The following is a 24985-nucleotide window of genomic DNA, read 5'->3' as shown; positions in this document are numbered from 1 at the left end:
GAAGAAACAATGATATGATGCATAGAAGGATGGATGTGCAGGTATTTTCTATATTAACTCAGTCTTCAGAAGTCACTGATGATGAACCCAATGGCTGAAGGTGAGGTAGTCCATATAACCAGGATTTGGCTAGAAGCAGCAGTTTGGGTAGAAGAAGACACAGAGGAGAGAATGGGGACCTAGAGAAAGTATGGCCATCATGACATTTATTGACACAAATCTTTGGGACTCTACTCAGTTCCAGAAGAGCCTCAATTCAAATCCTTTCTTTTCTTCTAATAGCAGAAGGTGTATATTAATGCTGTTCCCACCTAACATATGAGGAAGCTTGGAACTACAGTTCAAAGAAGAGGTCAGCAAGTGGACCATCCTGGGGTTCATGATTGTCTGATTCCCAGACCTCTCCCCTTGCTATTTCACCCTATTGGCCGGACAGGGCATTGGTCTTGGTTCTGATATGAACTAGGTTGGATGTTGCTAGGCAAGTCGCAGCAACTCTGGGTCTCATTTTTCCCAGCCAGGAAAATAAGGATCTAGGACAAGTATGATTTCCAAAATGCCTTTCAGCTCCAAGAGCCTATGATCTTAGAAATGAAAAACTGTGCAAGCTTTCTGGGTATTTTGGGCCAACGAAACGCAAGCATTGGACTTTTTCCCTCTGTAAGCTAAGTGGCAACTGTTATCTACTCCCCTGGGTCCCCTGGGTTGGAAGGAAGCATTTAAAACCTATGTACAGAAACATGATTTGGTTTTGTCCGTAAGAATCTGCTGTCTTACAACACATAACTTCACATTTCAGACCACAAATAACTATAATTACTCTCTCTCTCTCATGGAAAGCTTGTATTTATTTACAGTCAAAACAAAATGTTTCCATTTTATTCTTAGGACTTAGTTAAATTTTAGGGAGCTTGAAAGTGCTTAAGCAAGTTGACTATTTTTTAAACAATTGGCTACAGTGGTTATGTAGAAAGCGTGGTATGATAATGTTACAAACAGGCTTCATTTCCAGACAGCTGAACTCACAGGCTATATCACAGGACTCAGAGGTGGCTGAGATGAGACACCTGGATTTCATAAAAGCAGCAAATTCAAGCAAACAGAAAGCAAGGTGGTTCTCGTGATAAGGGACCACTGGCTGGTATCATTCAGAACAAAAGTAAAGCCTTCTTCAAATAGTGAAGTATTTGTTCAATAGTATAGACAGAGTTCTAGAATCTAAGTGACAGCAGTGAACAAAATAATCAAAGTCCCTGCCCTAAAAGAACTCAGGATCTAGTAGCAGGGCAATAATGACAGCAGTAGTTACAAGAATAATGTTACTATTAAAAATAGTAGTAATAATAATTGTTAAATGTTTGTGTTTATATATCTGACACTATGATAACCATTTTAATGCATTATCCAATTTAATCTTTGCAACAACCCCATGATATAGGCATTATTACCTATATTAACCTCATTATTAACCTCATTTTACATTATTAACCTCATATTAAAAAACCTCGATAATTATACCATTATTAACCTCATTTTAGAATTGAGGTTATTAAGGCCTAGGAAGATTAAGCAATTTGCATGAGGCCACACAGCTAATAAGAGAACCTAGATCTATAGGAGCCTGAAATCCACGCCCAAAGCCACTTTGATACATGCTCTCCTTCCACGATATTCTTTGGTACTCTAAGAGAACTCTGAGGTGATGTGTATAGACCGACTACACACAGAGATACAGACCATGTTTCAAGAAACCTACATCACCGCATAGGCCAGCAGGACACCAGAACCATCAAGCAAAAGTAACTTTGGAGAGGCCTGAGAGAAACTAGGGGACCAAAGAATGGAAACAGCAAGGAAGACTAAAAATTAACTACAGAACACTACTGTTTTACATTTATAGTGCGTATATTTAGCTATGTAATTATGCTTAAATTAACTGCATCTAAACATCGTTCACAACAGCCAAAAAGTAGAAACAGTCCAAATATCTTGAATGAACAGACAAAATGTGGAACATTAATACAAAGGAACACTAATAAAAAGAGATTAATTACAGATGCTACGACATGGACGAACTTTGAAAATATTATGCTACATGAAGGAAACTAGTCACAAAAGATCACATAGTTTATGATTCCATTTACATGAAATACCCAAAATAGGCAAATCTATAGAGACCAAGTGTAGATTAGCAGTCACCCAAGGCTGAGAGAGAGGGGACAGAGTGACAGCTAATGTGGGATTTCTTTTGGGCATGATGAACATAGATTATGATGATGGTTGTGCACATCTGTGAATTATATTAAACCACTTTAAAAATTAACCACATCTAAAAGAGTAGGCTCTATTTTTATTGACTCTCCTGTTATCCTCTTAAAATCTGAATGAAATCATTCCTCAGAGTAAGTAAAAAAATAGAAACCAGGGTGTCATAGACTCAGTAATTATTGAATCCAGAGTATGTTCTCTAGAGTGGACAGAACAGGCCAGTAGCCTCCTTACATTGGAGAGCTGCTTATGTATTTTTTAGCCATGAAACAGATATTTATTAAGATTTACTCTGCATCCTGCTCTGAGCTAGGTGCTGGAATATAACAGTGACAGAACTTAGAGCCCAGTTTCATAAGCTAAGTCACAATTACCAGAAAGGAAATCTCAAGTAAAAGGAAAGTGCATTTTACCAAAAATGCAATTGCTTAAGATCTAGGAACATTTTGGTAAAACTGGATTCATTTAGAACATTTAGAAATGAAGTCAGGTCAATAAAGTACAAAATGAGGCAATTTCATGTCAATTTTGTTAATTTCAGTTCAATTTGCAGTCACTTGTAGGAAACTCTCCCTGTTGTTCATGGCTGAAATGGGAAACAGGTATGAACTATTATCTTCAGCTCTAAAGATTCTAAGGAGACTTCCTTGACTATCCAGGAGATTTAGATTCGTATTCATATTATCATTTTCTCTCTTTCTCTGTAATATTTCCACTCAACTATGATCAGACTCTGCCCTAAACTCACATTTCCCCAGAGTTCCTAGGTACACAGGATGTTAATCCATATCTGCTCAGGACTCCTGGTATGTTTATGGATGACTGTGGCCTCAGAGCCTTAGGGTGTTGCAGAAACAAACTGCAATTGATCCCTCCAAGGATTTCTATGGAAATGGGCCAGAATTAGAATGTAATAAATAATGCAATTATGTATTCATTCTCAATGTATAGATTTTAGTTTCCACTGATGTATCTGAAAATTTTGCAAGGAGTTTTGGTACCAAAAAATGTAAACAATTGAGGTGAAGTCTAAATATCTAAATATAGTGTCTGACAACTAAAGATAGATCACTGTCCTTATGCCTTAAAAATTTCATACTTTCAAATTTGTAAGCACTCAGCATTATAAAGACATTTTAATAAAGTATATGCTATCAAAATTACCAAATATTCTTGCAAAGCAAGTACCCATTACGGGTGGCTGACACTGCCCCTAAACTAAATTATCTATGAGTGACCTGTGTGATTTAATTTGTTTTTATTTTCTCCTTGGGTGGTAAATATCTAGAAGTCCATCAAAACGTGATATTCCCTTCTTTCCATGTAATAGAATTGTAGTCAGATGTGTAGACCCCAAGCTAGACTAAATTTTCCAACCTCCTTTGCAGACGTTGGTCACAAGACCAATTTCTCTTAAATGGAAGGTGAGTGGAAGTGATGAATGCTACTTTGAGTAGAGGGACCATTAGATAGAGGGTGTGCTTGCCATATACACATCTTTTGCCAGAACCAGGGCAGGTAAGTAAATGAGAGCAATACCTTCGGGAAGGCATTGACACCATGGTAGATTCCTGGCTCCTTGAATGACAGAGTGGAACAAATCCTCCGCAAGAAGAATGCTTCCTGTTAGCAGAGTGGTAAATAAACATTTATATTCAATAAGCCAGTCTATTTCGGAGTCTTTTTGTTACAACAGTTTAACTTTACCCTAACTAATACAGTCTTGTTCACATACATTTCACAATACATTTTTAAAATAGTATCATTGACCAAAAAGGATTTGACATAAAAGTCATTGTCCTAAGAAGCTAAACACATTTGACTTCTCTAAGAACTGTCAAATTATTTTTGAAGTTCTTTTTGAAGAGGGCTATGTTTATTTACGCTTACCCTTTAGATACAAGTATGTACAAGGAGCAAGGAAAAGGAATGTCATTCAAGACTAGATGAGAAAAACAAGCAAGGACATAAAAATTATTTCAGTGATCAAAGTCCAAGTGTGGCCAATTCTTCAACACTCCAAAACAGTTCTTTAGAAAGAGCTTCTTAATAGTGCTCCTATTTTTCAAGGTACCTGAAAGATATTCCCAGAATTACTGCTCAATGGATTGACTCTGTAATTTCCTAGCATAGTTTTTCTATTTCCTTAAAAGGTTTAATGTTTTAATGTTTCGTCTATTCAGAAAATCATTTTTTAAAAATTATGGCATAACAATAAGTGATACATCTGAGGAAGGGGTGGGTGGGAATTCACTGATGCCTTCCAGGCTTCAATCACATTTTTACCTTGACACAACTACAAGGAAGTGCACATCCAAACCCAGGAAACAATAGGATGGTTGTGATCTTTATTACTTTTTGAATCACTTAATTCTTTTTAATTTTTGCGTTCTTTTCTACTTATTTATTTTTATATAATTAGAGGGCCTACATACAAGTTTCTTCCATGCATATATTGCATAGTGAAACACTTAATCTTTTAATTAAGTCCCAAAATTGTTCATCTGGAACAGAACATCAGGAAGACTGACACTGGTTTCTCACTTCCTCTGCATTCCAGAAAAACTAAGTTTCCAGGATTTTCATCTCTTTTGTCAGGTCCCCTAGAGGAATCCCGCCCATGGGTTTCAGTGCCATTTTTATGTACACTGAACTAGCATATTTTGTAGTTGTTCACTTGAGACTATTTTCCAGAGTGAAGTTAGTCTTTTGGGCTCTTAGTTTGTTCTCATTTTAATATTAAAGACCTGGGTAGGGTACGGAGAGCATGAGAGGAGTCTGTACCATATTTTCTGGGATGTATGTGTCAATGTTTCTGTGCATGAGAAAGTTAGCTAAACTTGTCTATCCAAATGATAAGCACTCAGGGTTAGAAACAATTGAATAGCCAGAATTTTGCTGTCTGTCAAGTTGTCTCTCCACTGTCTCATAAGTGTTAGCTCATAAAGTGATATTCAAATGAGCTATGATAGAGATGGGCTTGGCCCCAGCACTGCATTTTCCCAAGGAAAGTAAGTTACACTGATTCTAACGTTACTTTGCTTTGCCAAGAATGATAACATTTCTTACAGTGGGAATAATTTGACAAGATAAAAAACTTAGGTTGCCAGAGCAGAGATTTTATGACAGTGAAAAGAGTCATCATTAGACCACCTGAGAGTAAGTTTTTAAAGCAAATGGAAATATCAAAGGGAAGAGAAAAAAGCCAAAGGAAGGAGGAGAGCCATTAGGGGGATAAAAGGAAGGGGTGCATATTTTTGTGAGTTTTGCTCTGGTTCCCAATGCATTACATAAGAGAACTCTTCCTTCCTCTGTAAATATGCACAGCAATAATTGTCACACCTTCTCAAATCTGTCAGCATTTAAAGCTGATGAAGGGCATGCCCTTGGCATTGCCATTGGAGAACGTCCTAATTTTTTTCCAAGTCATGTCTGTGAATCTAGACAGATGTACTGATAAAAATATTTGCCAAGTAGATATAAGGTTAACAAAACATTGCACTGGTCTCCTTTTTACCAGTTAGAAGCAGAGCAAACTTGAATGCAAATGAGGGATTCAATTAGAAAGTTGCAGCCTGCCAGCCTGTGGTGGATAGCAGAGAGAGACCAGGTGACCTGATAGAAACAGGCACTCCACATTGATAACAAAACTATATTGGATAAACACGAGAGCTGCTTCAGCTAAGCTATGCTGCACTTCAATTTTTCCTCACATTTACAGCCAATAACTCAATGTCTGAAATTCCTTCCTCTGTACATATGCCATGTCATACCTGGAAAGCAAACTTCAAAGTTTTTCTTTTTTTCCAGGGAAAATATTTTCCAAATTTTTCAGTACTCACGGAATACACTTTTCAGCCAGGACTCGATTTCTGTTAACTATATTGACTCTCATAAAATTGACTAAAATCATTTTTGCCATTCACTTCTCAGTAAAAATTCCATTGCTATGTATCATGTCTAGCCTCTTTTGTTAAACTTATTAGCATTAGAGTGTCCAAATCGGGCTCAAAGGGCAGAAAGCATGCATGAGATCTGAAATGTCCATCAGGGAGGTTCAGATCTGTTTAGAGACTGCTTTAGAGGCCAATGCAAAATTTTAACAGGAATCTAGGGATTTCAAGCCCTGAAAGCCTCATCTGTATCTATTTTTCCAAAAGTAGCACAGGGCTTTCTTTGGTATTTGACCAAACGAGGCTTTTCATCCTGAGTGTAAGCAGGTGGTCTGGTGCCCTGTGGAACCATCCTGGAAACATCACGTTGGAGTAGCAACAGTGCTCACTGAATGTCAGAGTGGAAAAGTCTGGCCTCTTCCAGGGGAACTTCAAAGAAGGCAGCATCTGCTCTCATCCTGTCTCCTCCTTAAATCAGGTTAATCACATTGAGGATATTCCTCAGGCTGTGCCTTACAAAAAGGCTCAGATGGTTTCACTGCAATTGATGGTTTGTGGCTATAGGGCTGCAGAGTGGGAGAAGGCTAGGAGAGCTTCTGCCAGGGTCCTGAGCACCCCCAAAGTACTGGCGCCTGGCTAGGTCCTCCAGACACACTGTGAGTGTGATGCTGAGGTCCGAGTTTCCAGGAAATGGGTATGCTCACTCTTGAAATTATCCTGTTATAAAATAATCTCAGTGATTAAATAACCAAATCCATTTGAAAGGTAGTTCTGCCATCCTCAAAATTTTGTTATAGCAGAACTAGGATTACAGTGGACTTATGGGGCATAAATCTAAAAGTGAAGGTAACTCCAAAGCAAACAGGTGTGTGAGAAATTGCAGCTACTGGAGAGATGGGCTGGGTCTGGGGTACATTGGGAGAAGTCAGAACAGGGCCTCCTGGATGGCCAGCTGACCTGTATGTTCCTGAGTGACCATTGTTCCATGGGCTGTAATAAACCACAAAGCGGTTCTATTTCAACTGAAGTAAAATGCTGTATTTAGTTTGGCTCTCTAACTGAATAAGTTCTTGAGTTTCCATTTTACCTTGACAGGGTGGACACTGCCATACGTACAAATACAAACTTCTAGTTTGAGAATGCCTTTTAAAAACACATTTGTTTTTCCTAGAATAGAGATGTCTGCCCATTAAGAAAATACCAGCTGGGTAGCTTTCTTTACCTGTTATTTTGCCAATCAAGAATTCTGTTTTCTATATCTTCAGTTAGGCAACAATTTGGGTTACAATCACTGCTGTCATGAACCAAATATTTGCTGAGCTTCTCCTACAGACACAGTGCTTTGCTAGGCACTGGGTGTGCAAAGGATATACAGAAGTGAATTCCTGCTCTTTAAATTCCAAACCGGCTGTGAGCACAGAATATATAAACAGAAATCTATGGAGCAACATGAGGAAGCAGTTGATAAGTGTCCTGACACAAATGCTAAAGAATTTCAGAAAGTATAATGACCACCGAGGCTTGGCTTACTTAAGGAAGACTTCCTGCAGATCAAGTTTCAGCCTGTTAAACAAATTTACATGAGAAAAACAAACAACCCCATTATAAAGTGGGCAAAGGACATGAACAGACACTTCTCAAAAGAAGACATACGTGTGGCCAACAAGCCGATGAAAAAAAGCTCAAGGCACTTATCTTAGACAAATGCAAATCAAAACCACAGTGACATACCATCTCACACCAGTCAGAATGGCTATTCTTAAAAAGTCAAAAAATAACTGATGCTGGCAAGGTTGCAGAGAAAAGGGAACACTTATACACTGTTGGTCGGAGTGTGAATTAGTTCAACCATTGTGGAAAGCAGTATGGCGATTCCTCAAAGAGCTCAAAGCAGAACTATCACTTGCTCAAAGCAGAACTATCACTTGACCTAGCAATTATATTACTGGGTATACACCCAGAGGAATATAAATCATTCTTTTTTTTTTTTTTTTATGGAGTTTTGTTCTTGTCGCCCAGGCTGGAGTGCAATGGTGTGATCTTGGCTCACTGCAACTTCCACCTCCCGGGTTCCAACAATCCTCCTGCCTCAGCTTCCTGAGTAGCTGGGATTATAGGTGCCCACTACCATGGCTAATTTTTGTTGGAATATAAAACGTTCCACTATACAGACACATGCATGTGACTGTTCATTGCAGCACTATTCACAATAGCAAAGACACTAAATGCCCATCAGTGACAGAGTGGATAAAGGAAATGTGGTACATATACACCATGGAATGCCATGCAGCCATAAAAAAAAAAAATGAGATTATGTCTTTTGCAGGAATACGGATGAAGCTGGAAGCTATTATCCTTAGCAAATTAACAGAGGAACAGAAAACCAAATACTGTATGTTCTCACTTATAAGTGGAAGCTAAATAATGAGAACTCATGAACACAAAGAAGGGAACTACAGATTCTGGGGTCTACTTGAGGGTGGAGGGTGAGAGGAAGGAGGGGAGCAGAAAAAGGTAATGGACACTGGGCCCAATACCTGGGTGATGAACTAATCTGTACAGCAAACTCTTGTGTCACAAGTTCATCTATGTGACAAACCTTCACATGTACCCCCAAACCTAAAATAAAACTTTTAAAAAATGTTTCAGTCTGCTTAAATGTGCTTGGCATGTTTCTGTTTGGGGCATGAGATAGACAACACTGGTGGTGATGGTATGTGTGAATTTGGTGTGTGTGCATTGGGGAAGAGGTGTTAAGGAGTAAGTTTCAGGAAGGGATCCAAGATTGGACCTCACTGTGCAATGGCAAGTTCTTATATTCATCCAATCATGTACATGTGGGTCACAGAAGATATAACCATGATGAATGGGTACCAAGAAATTTCTCAAACTATATTCTGAAGAAAACATAGACCAGAGAAAGGTGGAGGATATACTAGTTTCTATCATCAAATAACTTTAAGAACTGCCGCAAATTAAATCCCCCTTTTAAAGATGCAAAGGAAAAGGCATATATAAATTTCTTAGCACACCAATTTACATCCTTAGCACACCAATTTCCCTCCCTCTCACACATTTTGAAAGCACTAGTTTATGGAGATATAGAAAGTGCCCATTGTTTCAGGCTAGGAAGAGTGAACATCAATCTGCAAGCAATAGAATATGATCAAAGGCTCCTGGGCAGATGGGAAACATGCACCAAGTGGTATTTTAGAAAAACAATTCTAGTGAGATTTGGAATATGGAACAAGAAAGAAAAAGAGTGCAACCAGGAAATGATTCTAAAAACCTTCTCTACCTCCATTCTAGTATGACTTACAAAAATGTTGGGAGTTGTGTTTGCTTTGTAAAATTTTTCTTTTCAGCTATGGACCACTTTCTTTAAATAGAATATTATCTCAAACCCTAATAAAAAAAGATGAAAGAAAATTTATCTGGTTAATGAAGGAGGAGGAGGGCTTCAAATAAGAGCAAGAAAACTAGTCTGTAATACACAGATCCTGGGAAAGACTCAAGGACTAAGAAAGCTGTAACTTCACCAGGGACATATGAAATAATTTTCAAGTTGCATAATGCTGAATAGTCTATAAACCATAAATGCTATGGTTTGGCTCTGTGTCCCCACCCAAATCTCCTCTTGTAGCTCCCGTAATTCCCACATACTGTGGGAGGGACTAAGTGGGAGATGAGTGAATCATGTGGGTGGGTCTTTCCTGTGCTGTTGTTGTGACAGTGAATGGGTCTCATGAGATGTGATGGTTTTGAAAACAGGAGTTTCTCTGCACAAGCTCTCTTTTTGCCTGCTGCCATCCATGTAAGACATGACTTGCTCTTCCTTGCCTTCCGCCATGATTGTGAGGCCTCCCAGCCATGTGGAACTGTGAATCCAATTACCTCTTTCTTTTGTGAATTGCCCAGTCTCGGGTATTTCTTTATCGGCAGCATGAAAACAGACGAATGCAGGACATATGAAGTAATTTTCAAGTTGCATAATGCTGAATGGTCTATAAACCACAGAGACATAGCAATCTAAAGTTACTGAAACTGGAGGTTATGAAGCTAAAAGGAAAGCTAGGTTTCAGCCCCAGTGGGACTAACCAAAAGCAATATGGCACGCGACCTTTGTGGATATCAGTCGCACTTTTAAATTTACCAAAAAACAGAGGGGAAAGAGACAAGTAGCCAGGACTGAAGAAGTATTTTCTTTGATCTAGCACTGTGAAAATTACTAAACTTGCCTGGTGACAGCCCTCCAAGCCAGCTAATGTGACTCACACTATTAATGCCATGCCTGACAATCTTCACTATTTCCCTCCCATTCGCCACAATGGTGTACTGAACCAGTTATTATATTTTGAACCACATTACTCTCTCTAGGGTGAAATCCCTATTCTTCACAGATTAAAATGGACCATGATCCACTCTAGATTTTAGTTAGTTCTTACTGTCCACTCTGGAGACTCTTTTGTTTTTGATATTTAAAAAGTTTACTTTATTAATAATCAAGAAAATGCAAATTTAAACCACAATGGGATAAAATTTCACACTCAATAAATTGGCAACAATTTTAGAGACTGGCAATACCAAACACTGGGGAGGACAGGGAACATGGTGATCTTCAAATGGAGGGGGTAGAGTGGGTAGGAGTATAAATTGATTCAATCACTTTAGAAAACAGTTTGGTATTTCACAATACAGTTAAACATATCCATATAATATGACCTAACAATCTTTTTGTGTGTGTGTTTAAATTATTACATTGTGTGTGGAACAAATAAATATTATTATTAACTGAATGATGAATTGTTAATGAATTATAGATACATAAATATATCATAGATCTCATGAGATACTTGAATATTTTTAAGTTATGGCTACTGTATTGGAAAATGTGTTTTCTTCTGCTTTTTTGTATTATAGCGATTAAGTAAAATGCCTTTTTAAACTTTTTTAAATTTTATTTGTATTTCAATATTTTTGGGGGTACATGTGGTTTTTGGTTACATGCATTAATTATTTGGTGGTAATTTCTGAGATATTGGTGTACCTGTCACCCAAGCAGTGTACACTGCACCCAACAGACAGTTTTACATCCCTCAAAGCCCTCCCACCCATCATCCTCAAGTCCCCAAAGTCCATGATATCATTCTTACGCCTTTGCATCCTCATAGCTTAGTTCTAACATCTAAGTGAGAACATACAATACTTGGCTTCCCATTTCTAAGTTACTTCACTTAGAATAATGGCCTCCAGCTCCATCCGCATTGCTGCAAAAGACATTATTTCATTCCTTTTCATGGCTGAGTAGTATTCTGTGGGGTATATACATACCACATTTTCTTTATCTACTCATTGGTTGATGGGCATTTAGCTTGGTTCCATATCTTTGCAATTGTGAATTGTGCTGCTATAAACATGCATGTGCAAGTGTCTTTTTCATATAATGACTTCTTTTCCTCTGGATAAATACTCAGTAGTGGGATTGCTGGATGGAATGGTAGTTCTATTTCGAGCTCTTTAAGAAATCTCTGTACCATTTTCCATAATGGTTGTACTAATTCACATTCCCGCCAGCAGTGTAAATGTGTTCCCTTTTTACCACATCCACCCCAACATCTATTATTTTTTGACTTTTTAATTATGGCCATTCTTGCAGGAGTAAGGTGGTATCTCATTGTGGTTTTAACTTGCATTTCCCTGATAATTAGTAATGTTGAGCATTTTTTTCATATGTTTGTTGGCTGTTTGTATATCTTCTTTTGAGAATTGTCTATTTATGTCCTTTGCCCACTTTTTATGGGATTTTTTTTTTCTTGCTGATATGTTTGAGTTCCTTATAGATTCTGGGTATTAGTCCTTGGTCAGTTGCATAGTTTGCAAATATTTTCTCCCACTCTGTGGACTGTCTGCTTGCTGATTATTTCTTTTGCAGAAGCTTTTTAGTTAATTTAGGTCCCAATTATTTATTTTTGTTTTTGTTGCATCTGCTTTTGAGGTCTTAGTCATGAATTCTTTGCCTAAGCCAATGTCTAGAAGAGTTTTCTTCCAGAATTTTTATGGTTTCAGGTCTTCGATTTAAGTCTTTGATCCATCTTGAGTTGATTTTTGTGTGAGGTGAGAAATGAGGATCTAGTTTCATTCTACTTGTGGCTTGCCAGGTTTCTCAGCACCATTTATTGAATAGGATATCCTTTCCCCAATTTAGGTTTTTGCATGCTTTGTTGAAGATCAGTTTGCTGTAAGTATTTGGCTTAAATCTGGATTCTTTATTCTGTTCTGTTGGTCTATGTGCCTGCTTTATAGGAGTACCATGTTGTTTTGTTAGTTATAGACCTGTAGTATAATTTGAAGTTGAGTAATGTCATGCCTCCAGATTTTTTTTTCTTTGCTTAATATTACTTCGGTTATGCAGGCTCTATTTTTGGTTCCATATGAATTTTCGGCTTTTTTTTCCTAGTTCTATGAAGAATGATGATGGTATTTTGATGGGAATCTGTAGGAAGTATGGTCATTTTCACAATACTGATTCTACCTATCCATGAGCATGGGATATATTTCCATTTGTTTGTGTCATCTCTGAGTTCTTTCAGCAGCGTTTCATAGTTTGCCTTGTAGAGATGTTTCACCTCCTTGGTTAAGTATAATCCTAAATATTTTACCTTTTTTTTTTTTTTTTTTGCAGCTCTTGTGAAAGGGATTGAGTTCTTGATTTGATTCTCAACTTGGTTGTTGTTGGTTTATAGCAGTGCTACTGATTTCTGTACATGGATTTGGTATCCTGAGACTTTACTGAATTCGTTTATCAGATTGAGGAGGAGCTTTTTGTGTGAGTTTTAGGGTTTTCTAGGTAAATGATCATATTATAGAGAACAGCAACAGTCTAACTTCTGCTTTTTTGACTTGGATGCATTTTATTTCTTTCTCTCGTCTGATTGCTCTGGCTAAAATTTCCAGTGCTATGTTGGAAACAAGTGGTGAAAATGGGCATCCTTGTCTTGTTCCAGTTCTCACGGGGAATGCTTTTAACTTTTCCCCATTCAGTATGATGTTGGTTGTTGGTTTGTCATATATGGCTTATATTACTTTAATGTAAGTCCCTTCTATACCTATTTTGTTGAGGGTTTTTATCATAAAGGATGCTGGATTTTATCAACTGCTTTTTCCGCATCTATTGACATGATCATATTGGAGCATCTAATTTTATGGTCCTTCCCTATTTTCCTTTGCTTTTCTGTTTTCCTTTCCCACCACTCCCCTACTTATAGTATACCATATATATTACATCAATTCCCTTTTTGAAGCTCTTAACACATTACCATAAGATTCTCAGAAGTAAAACATACTTCAACTCTCTGACAAGGTAATAAACATAGAAAATGATGTATATAGTATTGGTGTAGGCATTGGGTTTTTGTTTATTTGTTTTTTTGGCAAGGAAAATCAAGATTGCAATGAAAGAACATTCTCATAATAAAAACCATTTCTGCAATGAAGTTTGGTTTGACTCTAGATAAGGTGAAATAAAGAGTTAGGGTATTTGCCAGGCATAACTTTGTACATAATACTTCCTTTAAGCAAATATTTAAAGTTTGTTATTGGGCATTTGTGAGGCAGAAAGAATGGCCATGATGGGGATAATTGTGCAGATGGTCTAGTTTAGCCCCCTCCAGCCCACTGCTCATCCTATTTCCACAAAGACAGGCTATAGGGGAATCTGGAGAGGAAGAAGACTTAAATTGAAGGAAGAAACCTTAAATTTTTAAATAGTGTGACAAAATTCTTTCCCATTTAATTTGGTTCGGGTCTACATTTCCCACTTTATTTTGCTCAAGACCTTCAAAAGAAATACCAGATTAAGAAAAAAAATAAAGCTCCTACCTTTGACATCGATCTAGGTTGTCCTTCATTGTAATAATGAATTTAAAATATATACATATATATTAGATTTTTACATATTTTATGCTTCAGCTGACAGCTTCCATGTGAGAAGTGTAAGTTCAGAAAGAATGTAATCTATTTTACTTAGATCAGAAAATCTTTAACATTATAAAACAGACTTATTAATGGTCTGAAAAAAATTATAAAAAACGTTCTTGTAGGTAGGTGGAAGAATATTTAGAGAGCTTTAGGCTAGCGAAAGCAAGTGATTAAAAAACATTTTGCTTCCATCTGTAAGTGAAGCATTCACTAGTTAAAACAATCCATCACTATGCAGAAAAAAAAATTTGCAGTTTATTAAAATTCTTCATATTTAGTAAAAGTCACTTCTTTGGACTTTTTTAAAATTTGAAAACAGATATATGCATATGTATGCATTTTAATTTTTCTATTATTTTGTAAATAGCAACAAAATAATGATACTGCTAATCTCTATGTACATTGTGCTTTCTACTGAGAAGAAATTTGATTTCATTAAACAAAGCAATATTAGAGGTCAATCCTACTAGAACCAAATTTTTTGTTTAACAAAAGACATCAAGCCACAATGTATCAAATAATTTCATATGATACCCAATATAACCAAATTCAAGAACACAAAAGAATCTGAATAGCCTCATGACATTCTTTAATGGGATTTGATGAGCATTTTTAGTCTCTTTAAATCACAGCAAAATATATTCATCAGAGAACCTCTTATTTTTTCACTTAATCTCTGCATTTAATGGCAAAATAAAGAAATACAAACATCATCAAAAGCTGTATCACTTACCATAAATGCCTGTTGAGATGCAGGGAAATGCCTGTGAATAAACCACAAAAATAACAATGAATATTAAAGAAACAACTCTACTTAACATCATCTTTCTCAACATCTATTTTGCTTGATAATGGGATGCCCTCTACTTACATATTCAGAGCTATGAGTTGGAGTAGGGGACACTGGAAATGGGGATATTTGATTAACTGGTAACTGTTCCCTATCAGCAGTTACATCAGCTCACAAGAACGAACTGCTAAGTTTTCAGGAATCTTGTGAGGCAACTGTTAAACAGTTATTATTAAGAAATTAAATTATATAAACCTACAATGAAATAAATTATATCAAAACACAGATAACCAATAGTCAGAACTCATCCCTTTCTAATTACTTCGCACATTTGACTATTACCTATGCTCTTGAGATTATGTATGTCTGTCGTATGTGTATGGTGAAATACTACACAAGTCTCTCTTTCCATCCCCATGGTACATGACGTCACATCAGTTGCTTAAAATCTGAAAACATCAATTAATATTCATGACCCATATTGTGGGACAGTTAAAACCACAGACTGGCTATGGATACACATTTTAGGTAAAATTCAACAAAAGCATTCTGTGAAAATCAATCAACTATTTAGAATGTAAAATAAAGAGTATTACATATATTATTATTATTATATGTAAATTGTGTGCTACATGTTCTTTATGTCAGTACAATTTAAAAGAAGCTTATATAATATATACCCCTTTTTTGACAGCCAGTCTTTAAACATTTACCAGCACAGTACTGCTTATGCCATATTTTGCTTAGCAGTGTTTAGAGAATTTGATTGAAAAAAATGAATTGACAAATATAAATGTATGTTTTACTCTAAATTAGGCTTTCTAGCTATAGAGAGTGGTCTGGGTGTGGCAAGTTTCTCTGCCAATGGATTTCTGTGTAAATTCAACCAAGTTGTTTTACTCTTTCTGGTCTGTATTTTTCAATTGTAAAATGAAGATAATGCCCACCATACAGAAATGTGTTGTGGACTGTTGGTGGGAATGTAAATTAGTACAACCTCTACAGAAAACAGTACGGAGATTTCTCAAAGAACTAAAGATAGAACTACCATTCCATCCAACAATCTCACTGCTCAGTATTTACTCAAAGGAAAAGAAATTATTACTTTTTTAAAAACCTCTATTCCTACATTTATCACAGTGCTATTCACAATAGTAACAATATGGAGTCACCTAAGTGTCCATCAGTGGAGAACTGGATAAAGAAAAGATGGTAGGTGGAATACTACTCAGCCACAAAAAAGAATGAAATCATGTGTTTAGCAGCAATATAGATGGAACTAGAGACCATTATTTTAAGTGAAATAACTCAGTCACAGAAAGACAAATACTGCATGTTCTTATTTTTAGTGGTAGCTAAAAAATGAGTACACATGGACGTAGAGAGTGGAATAATGCATTGAAGACTCAGAAAGGTGGAAGGAGGCAAGGGGTGAGAAACTACCTGAAGAGTACAGTGTATGTACACTGTAAGAGTGACGGTTACACTAAAAGCCTAGTCTTCACCATTACACAGTATATTCATGTAACAAAAGTGCACTTGTACCCCCTAAATCTATAAAATAAAAAGTGAAGAAAGAAATGTGCTGTTGGAATTAATGACAGAATTTTTTTTTAAGTTACTGGCACTATGCTAGAACCTAAAAACTGCAGCTGCTACGGACCATAATAACTAACATTACTATTGAGGTCAATAATAATAAAAGATCTAAGTCCTTTTTGTTTATATCTTTTGGCTAAATGTGTACTGCCTTTTATTTCTGTTAACACTATTACATAGCCTATGTTTGTTTATTCCCTTTGCATGATGCTCTATTAAAAACGTCAAAATTTATGTGATTTTGTTTGAGAGAGAGTACAAATTGACTTTGTTAGGCTCAACTGTATGTCTGTAAAATGATATATGCTTTTTTCTGCTCCTGTGGAAGCCTTTACTATTAATAGTAAATTCTACTGTTTATAATGAGAAAGTAGAACAGTTTCTGGAACATCGTAGCTGCTCTTTTTAAATTAAATTTATGAGTCAATGCTTTGATTCCGAGGATTCTTGAGGTGCCAATAATATCTGAAAAATGTTCTTAAATGACTTAATCATTCAATGATACAGATCATGAAGCAACAGTGTAACACAAATTCTGAAAGTGTTGTAGTCTCTTTACAGGCGTTCACCAACACTACCAATAGGTGTTACTCTCCGTATGAAAATCAACTGCAAGCTTACTATATATTTGTTATGATTAGAAAGGACTCAGAGTTCAGGAATAGTCTACTTCAAAATACAAATCAGAGAGGATTCAGATTCAGCCCCATATTTGTGCCATGCCAGTCATGTTCCACTGTACCTTTTAAGTAGGATAAAAGTGAGTTTACAGCTTGAGCCCCAGGAATTCCATGGGAGCAAACTGAACATGTGAGCATCATGTATCTCATGTCTGGAGAGAAAAATAAATGTTTGAGAACCTCTGCATTGAGCCCTCAAGGTGTAGGGAAGGCAAGATTTTACCTCTACCTTCTTAGAGTTTTTCAGTTGTGGCTGATAATTAAATTGACACAAGACAGATCCACAAGAAAAAAAGTACAATACAAATGTATTTAATTCAAGTTGTATGTGGCATTGGAGGCTTCATAAGAAAACGATGACTGAAAGATGCAGTGAAACACATACACTAAATTGGACAAAGAGTAGTAGATTATGAAGATGTGACAAGGTAAAGGGGCTTGGGCTAGGGTAGTTAATTGGGTGAAGTGACAAGAAAGACAAAAGTTAGTTTAACGAGGTGTGTTTGGACAGATTTCCAGTGACCTCAACTTCCCATCCTTGATGATAAGAATGACACTTTTCTTCTAGTACAGGGAGGATATCTTTCACGTGGAAATTTTATCTCCTGCTTTTAAAAAGGACTGCAAGAGTGTTCTTCTTGCACCTGCCCTTTTTTTAAGTGCCTTTGACTCAAAATAGTCAATGTGCCAGAGGGGCATATTTTTGGCTTGTATATTCTGAACTCTTTCAAAGGGAAAGCCAGAAGATAGCAAAATGTTTTCAACAAGATGGCCCACTTTAACTCACATCTTGGTGTCCTTCCAATTCATAACGTGGGGCAGTTTACTGAACTACTCTGAGCACTGCTTTTTTCTTTAGTAAATGGAAACTCTGAGGCCTGCCTCAAAGGGTTTGTAGGAAGAGTAAGAGAAATAAAGAACATGAGCATTGTGTCTGAGAAGTAGTCATATCTTGATTAGTGATGACTCCTGGCATGGATGCTGTGATGTCCACCAGGTTCTGTTGCTCCAGAGTAAGGCTTCCCAACCTCAGCACTATTAATATTTTGGACCAGATAATTCTTTGTTCTTGGAGGCTATGTGCATTGTGGTAAGTTTAGCAGCACCCCTGGATGCTACCAGCTAGATATCAGTAGCATCTCTCCAGTTGTACTAATCAGAAATATTTCTAGACATTGTCAAATGTTCCCGGGGGAAAAAATCACCCCTGGTTGAGAATCACTGACCTGGAGTCTAGGACCTAGAACCCAGCAGACAGCCTTCAACTATCAACCTTTTCAAGGACTGCCTCAGCTATAAAAAGCCACCTCACCCAGAATCATGCTCCGCCCAGGACAGTTCACACCAGTAACTGATCAATGAAGTGGTACAAGGCCTGGCCACCTTGGCTCATCAGTACAACACTGAAGGGTGCTTCCAGCTTCAGAGTTCCTCACTGTGTCTGTAGGGTCCATCACTGGGTCCACATCCAGCTCACCTTCTCCTTCAGCCTACTCCTGCTTCCTCTCTCTCTCTTCCCCAGGTATTGATTTAAGGGCACTGCTTAATAAACATCTAGCATTCTAAACTCTGTCTTAGAGTCTGTTTTCTGGGAACTGATCTGGGCTAACTCCCTTTCGCTCCCCTCTTAGATCCAGCTATGTGAATCTTTCTCCCATCAGATCTAGCAGAAGAAAAACATACTGCACAGTTAATGACAAGTTTCATTTGCCTTAGCTCTCAGTTCTATCTTGGAATCAATCATGCAACTTAGTAATTGAGTCTGAATGTACCAACTGCCTTGTCTGTATTAACAAGGACAAATAGTTTCATCTGGAAATGACATCGTTGCCTTGAATGTGAAAGCAAATGGTAGTGTAATGGAGGATGACTTTGGTAATATTATTGCATTAATTCAAACAAAAAGGCAATCATAAAGCAGAGATGGAAATAGAGTATCATGGAAAAAATTCATTTTATGTAAAATAACTTTGCACAGAATTCATCTAAACTAAGCCTACTCCATTAATCATTTTTTATTACTCAGAGAGAGAGAGAGACAGACAGACAGAGAGAGACAGGGAGAGAGAGATTGAGAAAGAGCAAGTGAACAAGCAAACTAACAACTTTTGCAGCACATGGTTTGTGTTCTCTGCCATAATAAACTTCTGATGGGGTCATCAGAAGTGAGTAGCGTGAGATTTCTTTATTTCAAAGCTGCATTTAACATAACCACCTTCCATGCAAATACTATCCCATGGAGGAATGATAAATTGTACCAAAATCCATGCCAGGTGTTGCACATAACTTAGCAATCACCTCTAGAATTTGGAGAATGACATTAGCAACCCAATTTGTGAGCCTCCAGATTCTCCTTTCAGCAAACTTCAGTAGCAATATGTCTCCATGCTAATCAGGCCTGAGCACCCAGCCATCAGAAATTCTAGGGAGACAAAACAAAATCATTTGAGGCTGAGGCAGACAAATCGCTTTAGAGCAGGAGTTAGAGACCAGTCTGGGCAACATGGTGAAACCCTGCCTCTACTTAAAATACAAAAAATTAGCTGGGCATGGTGGCACATGCCTGTAGTCCCAGCTACTCAGGAGGATGAGGTGGCAGAATCACCTGAGCCCAGGATGTTGAGGCTGCAGTGAGCCATGATTCCACCACTACACTCCAGCCTGGGCCACAGGAGTGAGACCGTGTCTTAAAAAATAAAAATAAAAATAAATTTGACTCAAGAGTGGAGAATTTTTTCTTATGTGAAATTATAGATTGGGCCACCAAGTGGGAAATACTTTTATAGCCCAACATGTTGGTATCAAGCAGATTGGCAAAAACACTGAAATCCTTAAGGCTGTAGACTCTGTCTCCCATTCCCTTGAGAGTCTGTCTTCATTTCTTCCCTTTCTAAGTAATTCAAGGGTAAGGAAGGAAATGCTCCTCAGCCTTCTCTGTCTTGACCCTAACAGTGTATCAAAATATACACAATAAACCCTAAGCCATCATCCCTACCACTTGCTTTTCTCTGACCCTTGATTCTCGGTTTAGGCATTCTTGCAAAGTGGGAATTTCTTTCTCTCTTGCTTATCCATCGTCATCCCATCCACTCTTACACAGCAGTCTCGCAGTCTGGGTAGAAATGACTCCACCTTCAGCTCCATGGGAAGGGGCTGACTGGCCTAAACAAGCAGCATACCTTCCCCTCCATAGCCACAAGAACAGAAAGATGAAGAGTTTATTGACCACCATTGACCTGTTGGTGTAAATTAACTGTAAAGTGCTCTTAACCTCTAGAATTTTTCAATTGCTTAGCCAACACATTCCTTACTGTTTAGTCAGTTTTAGTTAGATTTCCCATTATTTGCAAGCAAAACCATGCTACCTGATATACCTTCCATTTCAGAGTTTTTAATTATATATCACATTTCACTGACTCAAGCAAGCTGTCAATTGTAAGAAACACCATTATTTTGTGTTACTTTGTGGACCACTAAGAAGAGAAAGCTCCACCAGTTAAAACATAACACATGTTTTCTTATCATTTAGGATTTTCATTGCATACTCATTGAAATTGCTATTGTTGATTTGTGTAGATAATTTTTAAGCACATCTTCCTCTAGAGCATGGATAAAAAGGAGATAAATTGTTTGTTTCCTAAAACTTCCTCACATTCAGGATCCAGTACTTATGAATCACTTTTCAACTCAGAGTCATAGATAGGAGTTTCCACAGTTTTATCCTCATACCCTCAAGAATGATGGTGTTGCTCCAGTCCTTAATGACTGACCCACTGTTGGCTCTGCACTTTTCTTCCAAATCGCTGCCACCCTTTCTGAAAGTTTTGTGGGTAGCTCTTTCTTTTTTCATGCCAGAGCTTCCAACAAAGGGTTTCAGACAACAGCCAAGACACATACCTCCTCCTCAGGCGGCCCCTAATTGGTTGGTTAGCTGAAAGTCAAGGGATTGCAGTTGCCCAGCCAATCCGCCAGAAATGACGACCAAGTGTGCATGTGTACAGGCAGAGAAGCTTCATCACAACGATGCGTGATTGTAAAACACCTCAAGTATAAGAGTTATCCTAGTTCAAACAAGTTAGAATATGAGAATATGTGCATCTTAGAAACAATGAAATTCAGAATACCATTCTTTTCCTTCTTTTTCTTTTCTCAGAGACAGGGTCTCACTCTGTTGCCCAGGCTGGAGTACAGTGGTACAGTCCTAGCATACTGCAGCCTCAAAGCCCTGTGCTCAAGCCATCCTCCCTCCTCAGCCTCCTAAGTAGCTGGGACTACAGGCATTCGTCACCACATCTGGCTAATTTGTTTTTATTTTTTGTAGAGATGAGGTCTCACTATGTTTCCCAGGCTAGTGTCAAACTCCTGGCTTCAACTGATCCTCCTGCCTTGGCCTCCCAAAGTGCCAGGATTCCAGGCATGAGCCACTGTGCTTGGCCCCACTCTTTTCTCTACATGTTGGTTATTAGCATAGTGGGTTGTGCCACCATGCCCTTAACTGGGGTGCAGTATATACTTCAGCATTTTCAAACCATGGTATGCCTAACTCTAGGAGTATGAAAGATATTTTGAGGTGGTAAATAGATGGACATTACCCATTTAAATGTGATATTTACATTTTTCCCAAGTCTTCATCCCTCCTTTTACACATACCCTTTACCATATAATTTTGCAGTTCCTCTGCAATAGACTGAATGTTTGTGTCCCCTACAAGATTCACGTGGTGAAGCTCTGGTCCCACTGTGATGGTGCTTGGAGGTGGCGCCTTTGGGAGGTGATTAGGTCATGAGGGTGGAGGCCTCATGAGTGGGATTAGTGCCACTAGAGGACATTAGAGGCCAGAGAGCTACCTAGCTCTTCTTTCCACCACGTGAGAATACAAGGATAAGTTGGCTGTCTGCAACTTGAGCCCTGAAAGAGGGCTCTCACCATAACCTGACTATGCTGGCACCCTGATCTTAGATTCCCAGCCTCCAGAACTGTAAGAAATAAATGCTTGTTGTTTAAATCACAGTCTATAGTAATTTGTTATGCATCCTATAGTAATTTGTTATGAACGGAGTAAGACACTCCAGGAGGGGAGTAGTATGAATGCAATGTTGTGTCCATCCCCTAAATCCATATGCTGAAACTTAATTCCCAATATGAGGGCACTAGGAGGTGGAGCCTTTGGGAGGTAATTAGGGGATAAGGGTGGATCCCCTCCCTCATGAATGGGATCAGTGCTCTTATAAGAACAGACACGAGGAATATTATCTCTTTCTCCACTATATGAGGCCACAGAAAGAAGACAGCAGTCTACACACCAGGAAAAGAGCTCTTGACAGACACCAAACCTGCTGGCACCTTGACCTTGGACTTCCCAGCCTCCAGAACTGTGAGAAATAGAAGTTATTTAAGCCACTCAGACTATGGTATTTGTTATAGCAGCCTGAGCTGACTAAGACAGAGGGGATATATTTTTCTTCATCCCGCTGATGATAGACTTGAGCATGTGACTTGATTTGGCCAATGGGATAATAATGGACATGACATTTAGGTTTAAACTTTTGCACTCCTGTCTTTGGAGGAGAACAATGAGAAGACTATACCATAAGAACATGCCTCATGTAGCTGCTAGTCCAGGGAGGCTGACAGACAAGTGGAGCAGATGTAGTAAACTCAGTCTTAGATCAGCTGTGCCCCAACCAACCCATAGCCATGTAAGCAAGAAGTGCTTACTATTGCACATTACTGAGTTTTTGAGTGGCTGGTTATACAGCATTACTGTAGCAATGGCAATGATATAACTATGCTAAAACTATAAGTTATTATAATCTATTATAACAAGTAATGCTTGTTTTCCATTTATGACAATGATACAAAGTTTCCTTTGAAAATAAAATTGCTTAAAGAGTCAATTAGAATATTAGGTAAACCAGAAGATGGAATGTAAATGACCAAAGTTAGGAAAATACCAACACAGGAAATAAAGATTTGACATGGAAAGCACGAGCACAGGTCACTCTCTAGCTACAGGTCTGGCAGCCAATGGTATATCCCCTCAGCACCTCTGTATCCCCATCTATAAAAGGAGCAGAGCTGGGCTAGATGGCTTATTTGGCTATTAAATTCTGTGATGCTATGAAACAGCCTCTTATCCTTCTCTATAGCTCAAGATAAAGGTGATAGAGAGACAGGCAATTTTACAGTATCCTGAATGCCTCACAGTGTTTGGACATGGGAGGCAGCAGCATTGCAGCAATAATTGTTGTCATTTCTTGAATTACTGAAATGTGCTGAGCACTGGGCTCAGAGCTCTATGTGCATTATCTGATTCATTCCCATGAAAAAGCCTGTGATCAAAAACAGATTGCCCACTTTCTATAAACATGGAGAAGAGAAGAGCTAAGAAAGAAAACTTGTCCAAGGTCACAGAAAGGAATACTAAAGGATTTCTTTATCTCGTATAAAGAGTAATTGATTCTATTTTTTAATTACACAAATAATACATGAATACAAGGCTCAAACAAGACAGGTATAGGCAGATCTCAGTGAGAAAAGTTCTCTTACAGCCACATGCTTTCTCTCCTCTAATTCACTGAGAACACCCTCCTTGAGGCCATCACTGCCAAGAGTAGAGTAAGAATCCTTCTGCTGCATTCATTTAAAGACTAAATAGTGTCACGTCCTCTTCCTCATCTCAACCCTGTAATCACCTCTCATCATACTTTAATAAAATTCAAAATCACAACCATAACCTCCAATCCTCGCTTCCTTAGCCCCTCCCTTCCACTTTTTCCCTGTTCTTGAGTTCCAGCCACATTGGTCTCCTTTTGTTCTTCAAATGCACAAAGCATGATTCTGCTTCAGGGCCACTGACCTTGTTGTCACCTCGGTCTGGCATACTCCATTTCCCAAATACTCCCTGGTTTTCTCCCTTGTTCCTTTTAGATCTTTGATCAAATGTCACCTCCTTGAAGAGGTCTTCCTAGCCTCCAGCTAAATTACTCTCTATTGCTTAGCCTGCTTTGTATCTCTTTACAACTCCCACCACCACTTGACACACAGTTGTTCGCTTGCTCACAGTCTCCCCAACATCAATTCCCTCTTTCCTGAGTTGCAAACTCCCAGGAAGACCTTTGCTTTCTTTATTGCTGTATCACCAGCACCTAGCATGGTGTCTGGAACTCAATAAATATCTGTTGAGTGGATAAATGAATAAATGATTAAGTTATAAGATCTATACAAGCATAGCCATATTTTTCTTCTATACGAATTGGAGCTTACATTGGTTTTTATGTTCTGGAACTTGCCTTTTTTCATGTAGTAGGTCTTAGGAGATCATTCAGTGTCAGTGTATATTGATCTATCTCATATGTTTCTAACAGCATATTTTAGTCTATGGTATGATTACACTATGTTTATTTAACTACTGCCACATTGATGAATATGTAGGCTGTGTGTAAATTTTGCTGTAACATGCAAACTGGCAACCCATATTCTTTTTGTTTTGTTTTGGTTTTGAGACAGGGTCTCACTCTGTCACCTAGGTTGGAGTGCAGTGGGAGGATTATGGCTCACTGCAGCCTCAACCTCCCTGGGCTGAGGTGATCCTCTCACCTCAGCCTCCTGAATAGCTGGGACTACAGGTGCATGCCACCACACCTGGTTAATTTTTGTTTATTTTGTAGAAACGAGGTTTCACTATGCTGGCCAGGCTGGTCTCTAACTTCTGGGTTCAAGCAATTCGCCTGCCTCAGCCTCCCAAAATGCTGGAATTATAGGCATGAGCCACCGCA

At 38.1% G+C, this 24985-nt stretch overlaps 1 protein-coding gene across 7 annotated transcripts in view; it reads right to left on the bottom strand.

Annotated features, from left to right (window-relative positions):
• Nucleotides 1-24985, bottom strand: part of MACROD2 (mono-ADP ribosylhydrolase 2) — a 2107194-nt gene that overhangs the window by 618046 nt on the left and 1464163 nt on the right. For all 7 annotated transcript variants that reach the window (XM_054542042.2, XM_054542043.2, XM_054542044.2 and 4 more), the window contains exon 7: nucleotides 14872-14902. In XM_054542042.2, the coding sequence (XP_054398017.2) occupies nucleotides 14872-14902 (31 nt within the window). The remainder of the gene's footprint in view (nucleotides 1-14871; nucleotides 14903-24985) is intronic.

The sequence above is a fragment of the Pongo abelii genome, chromosome 21 (genome assembly GCF_028885655.2).
Source record: "Pongo abelii isolate AG06213 chromosome 21, NHGRI_mPonAbe1-v2.0_pri, whole genome shotgun sequence".
In the NCBI taxonomy this organism is placed as follows: domain Eukaryota; kingdom Metazoa; phylum Chordata; class Mammalia; order Primates; family Hominidae; genus Pongo; species Pongo abelii.
The sequence above is the reverse complement of the archived record's forward strand: the minus strand, read 5'-3'. Positions and strand labels throughout refer to the sequence as shown.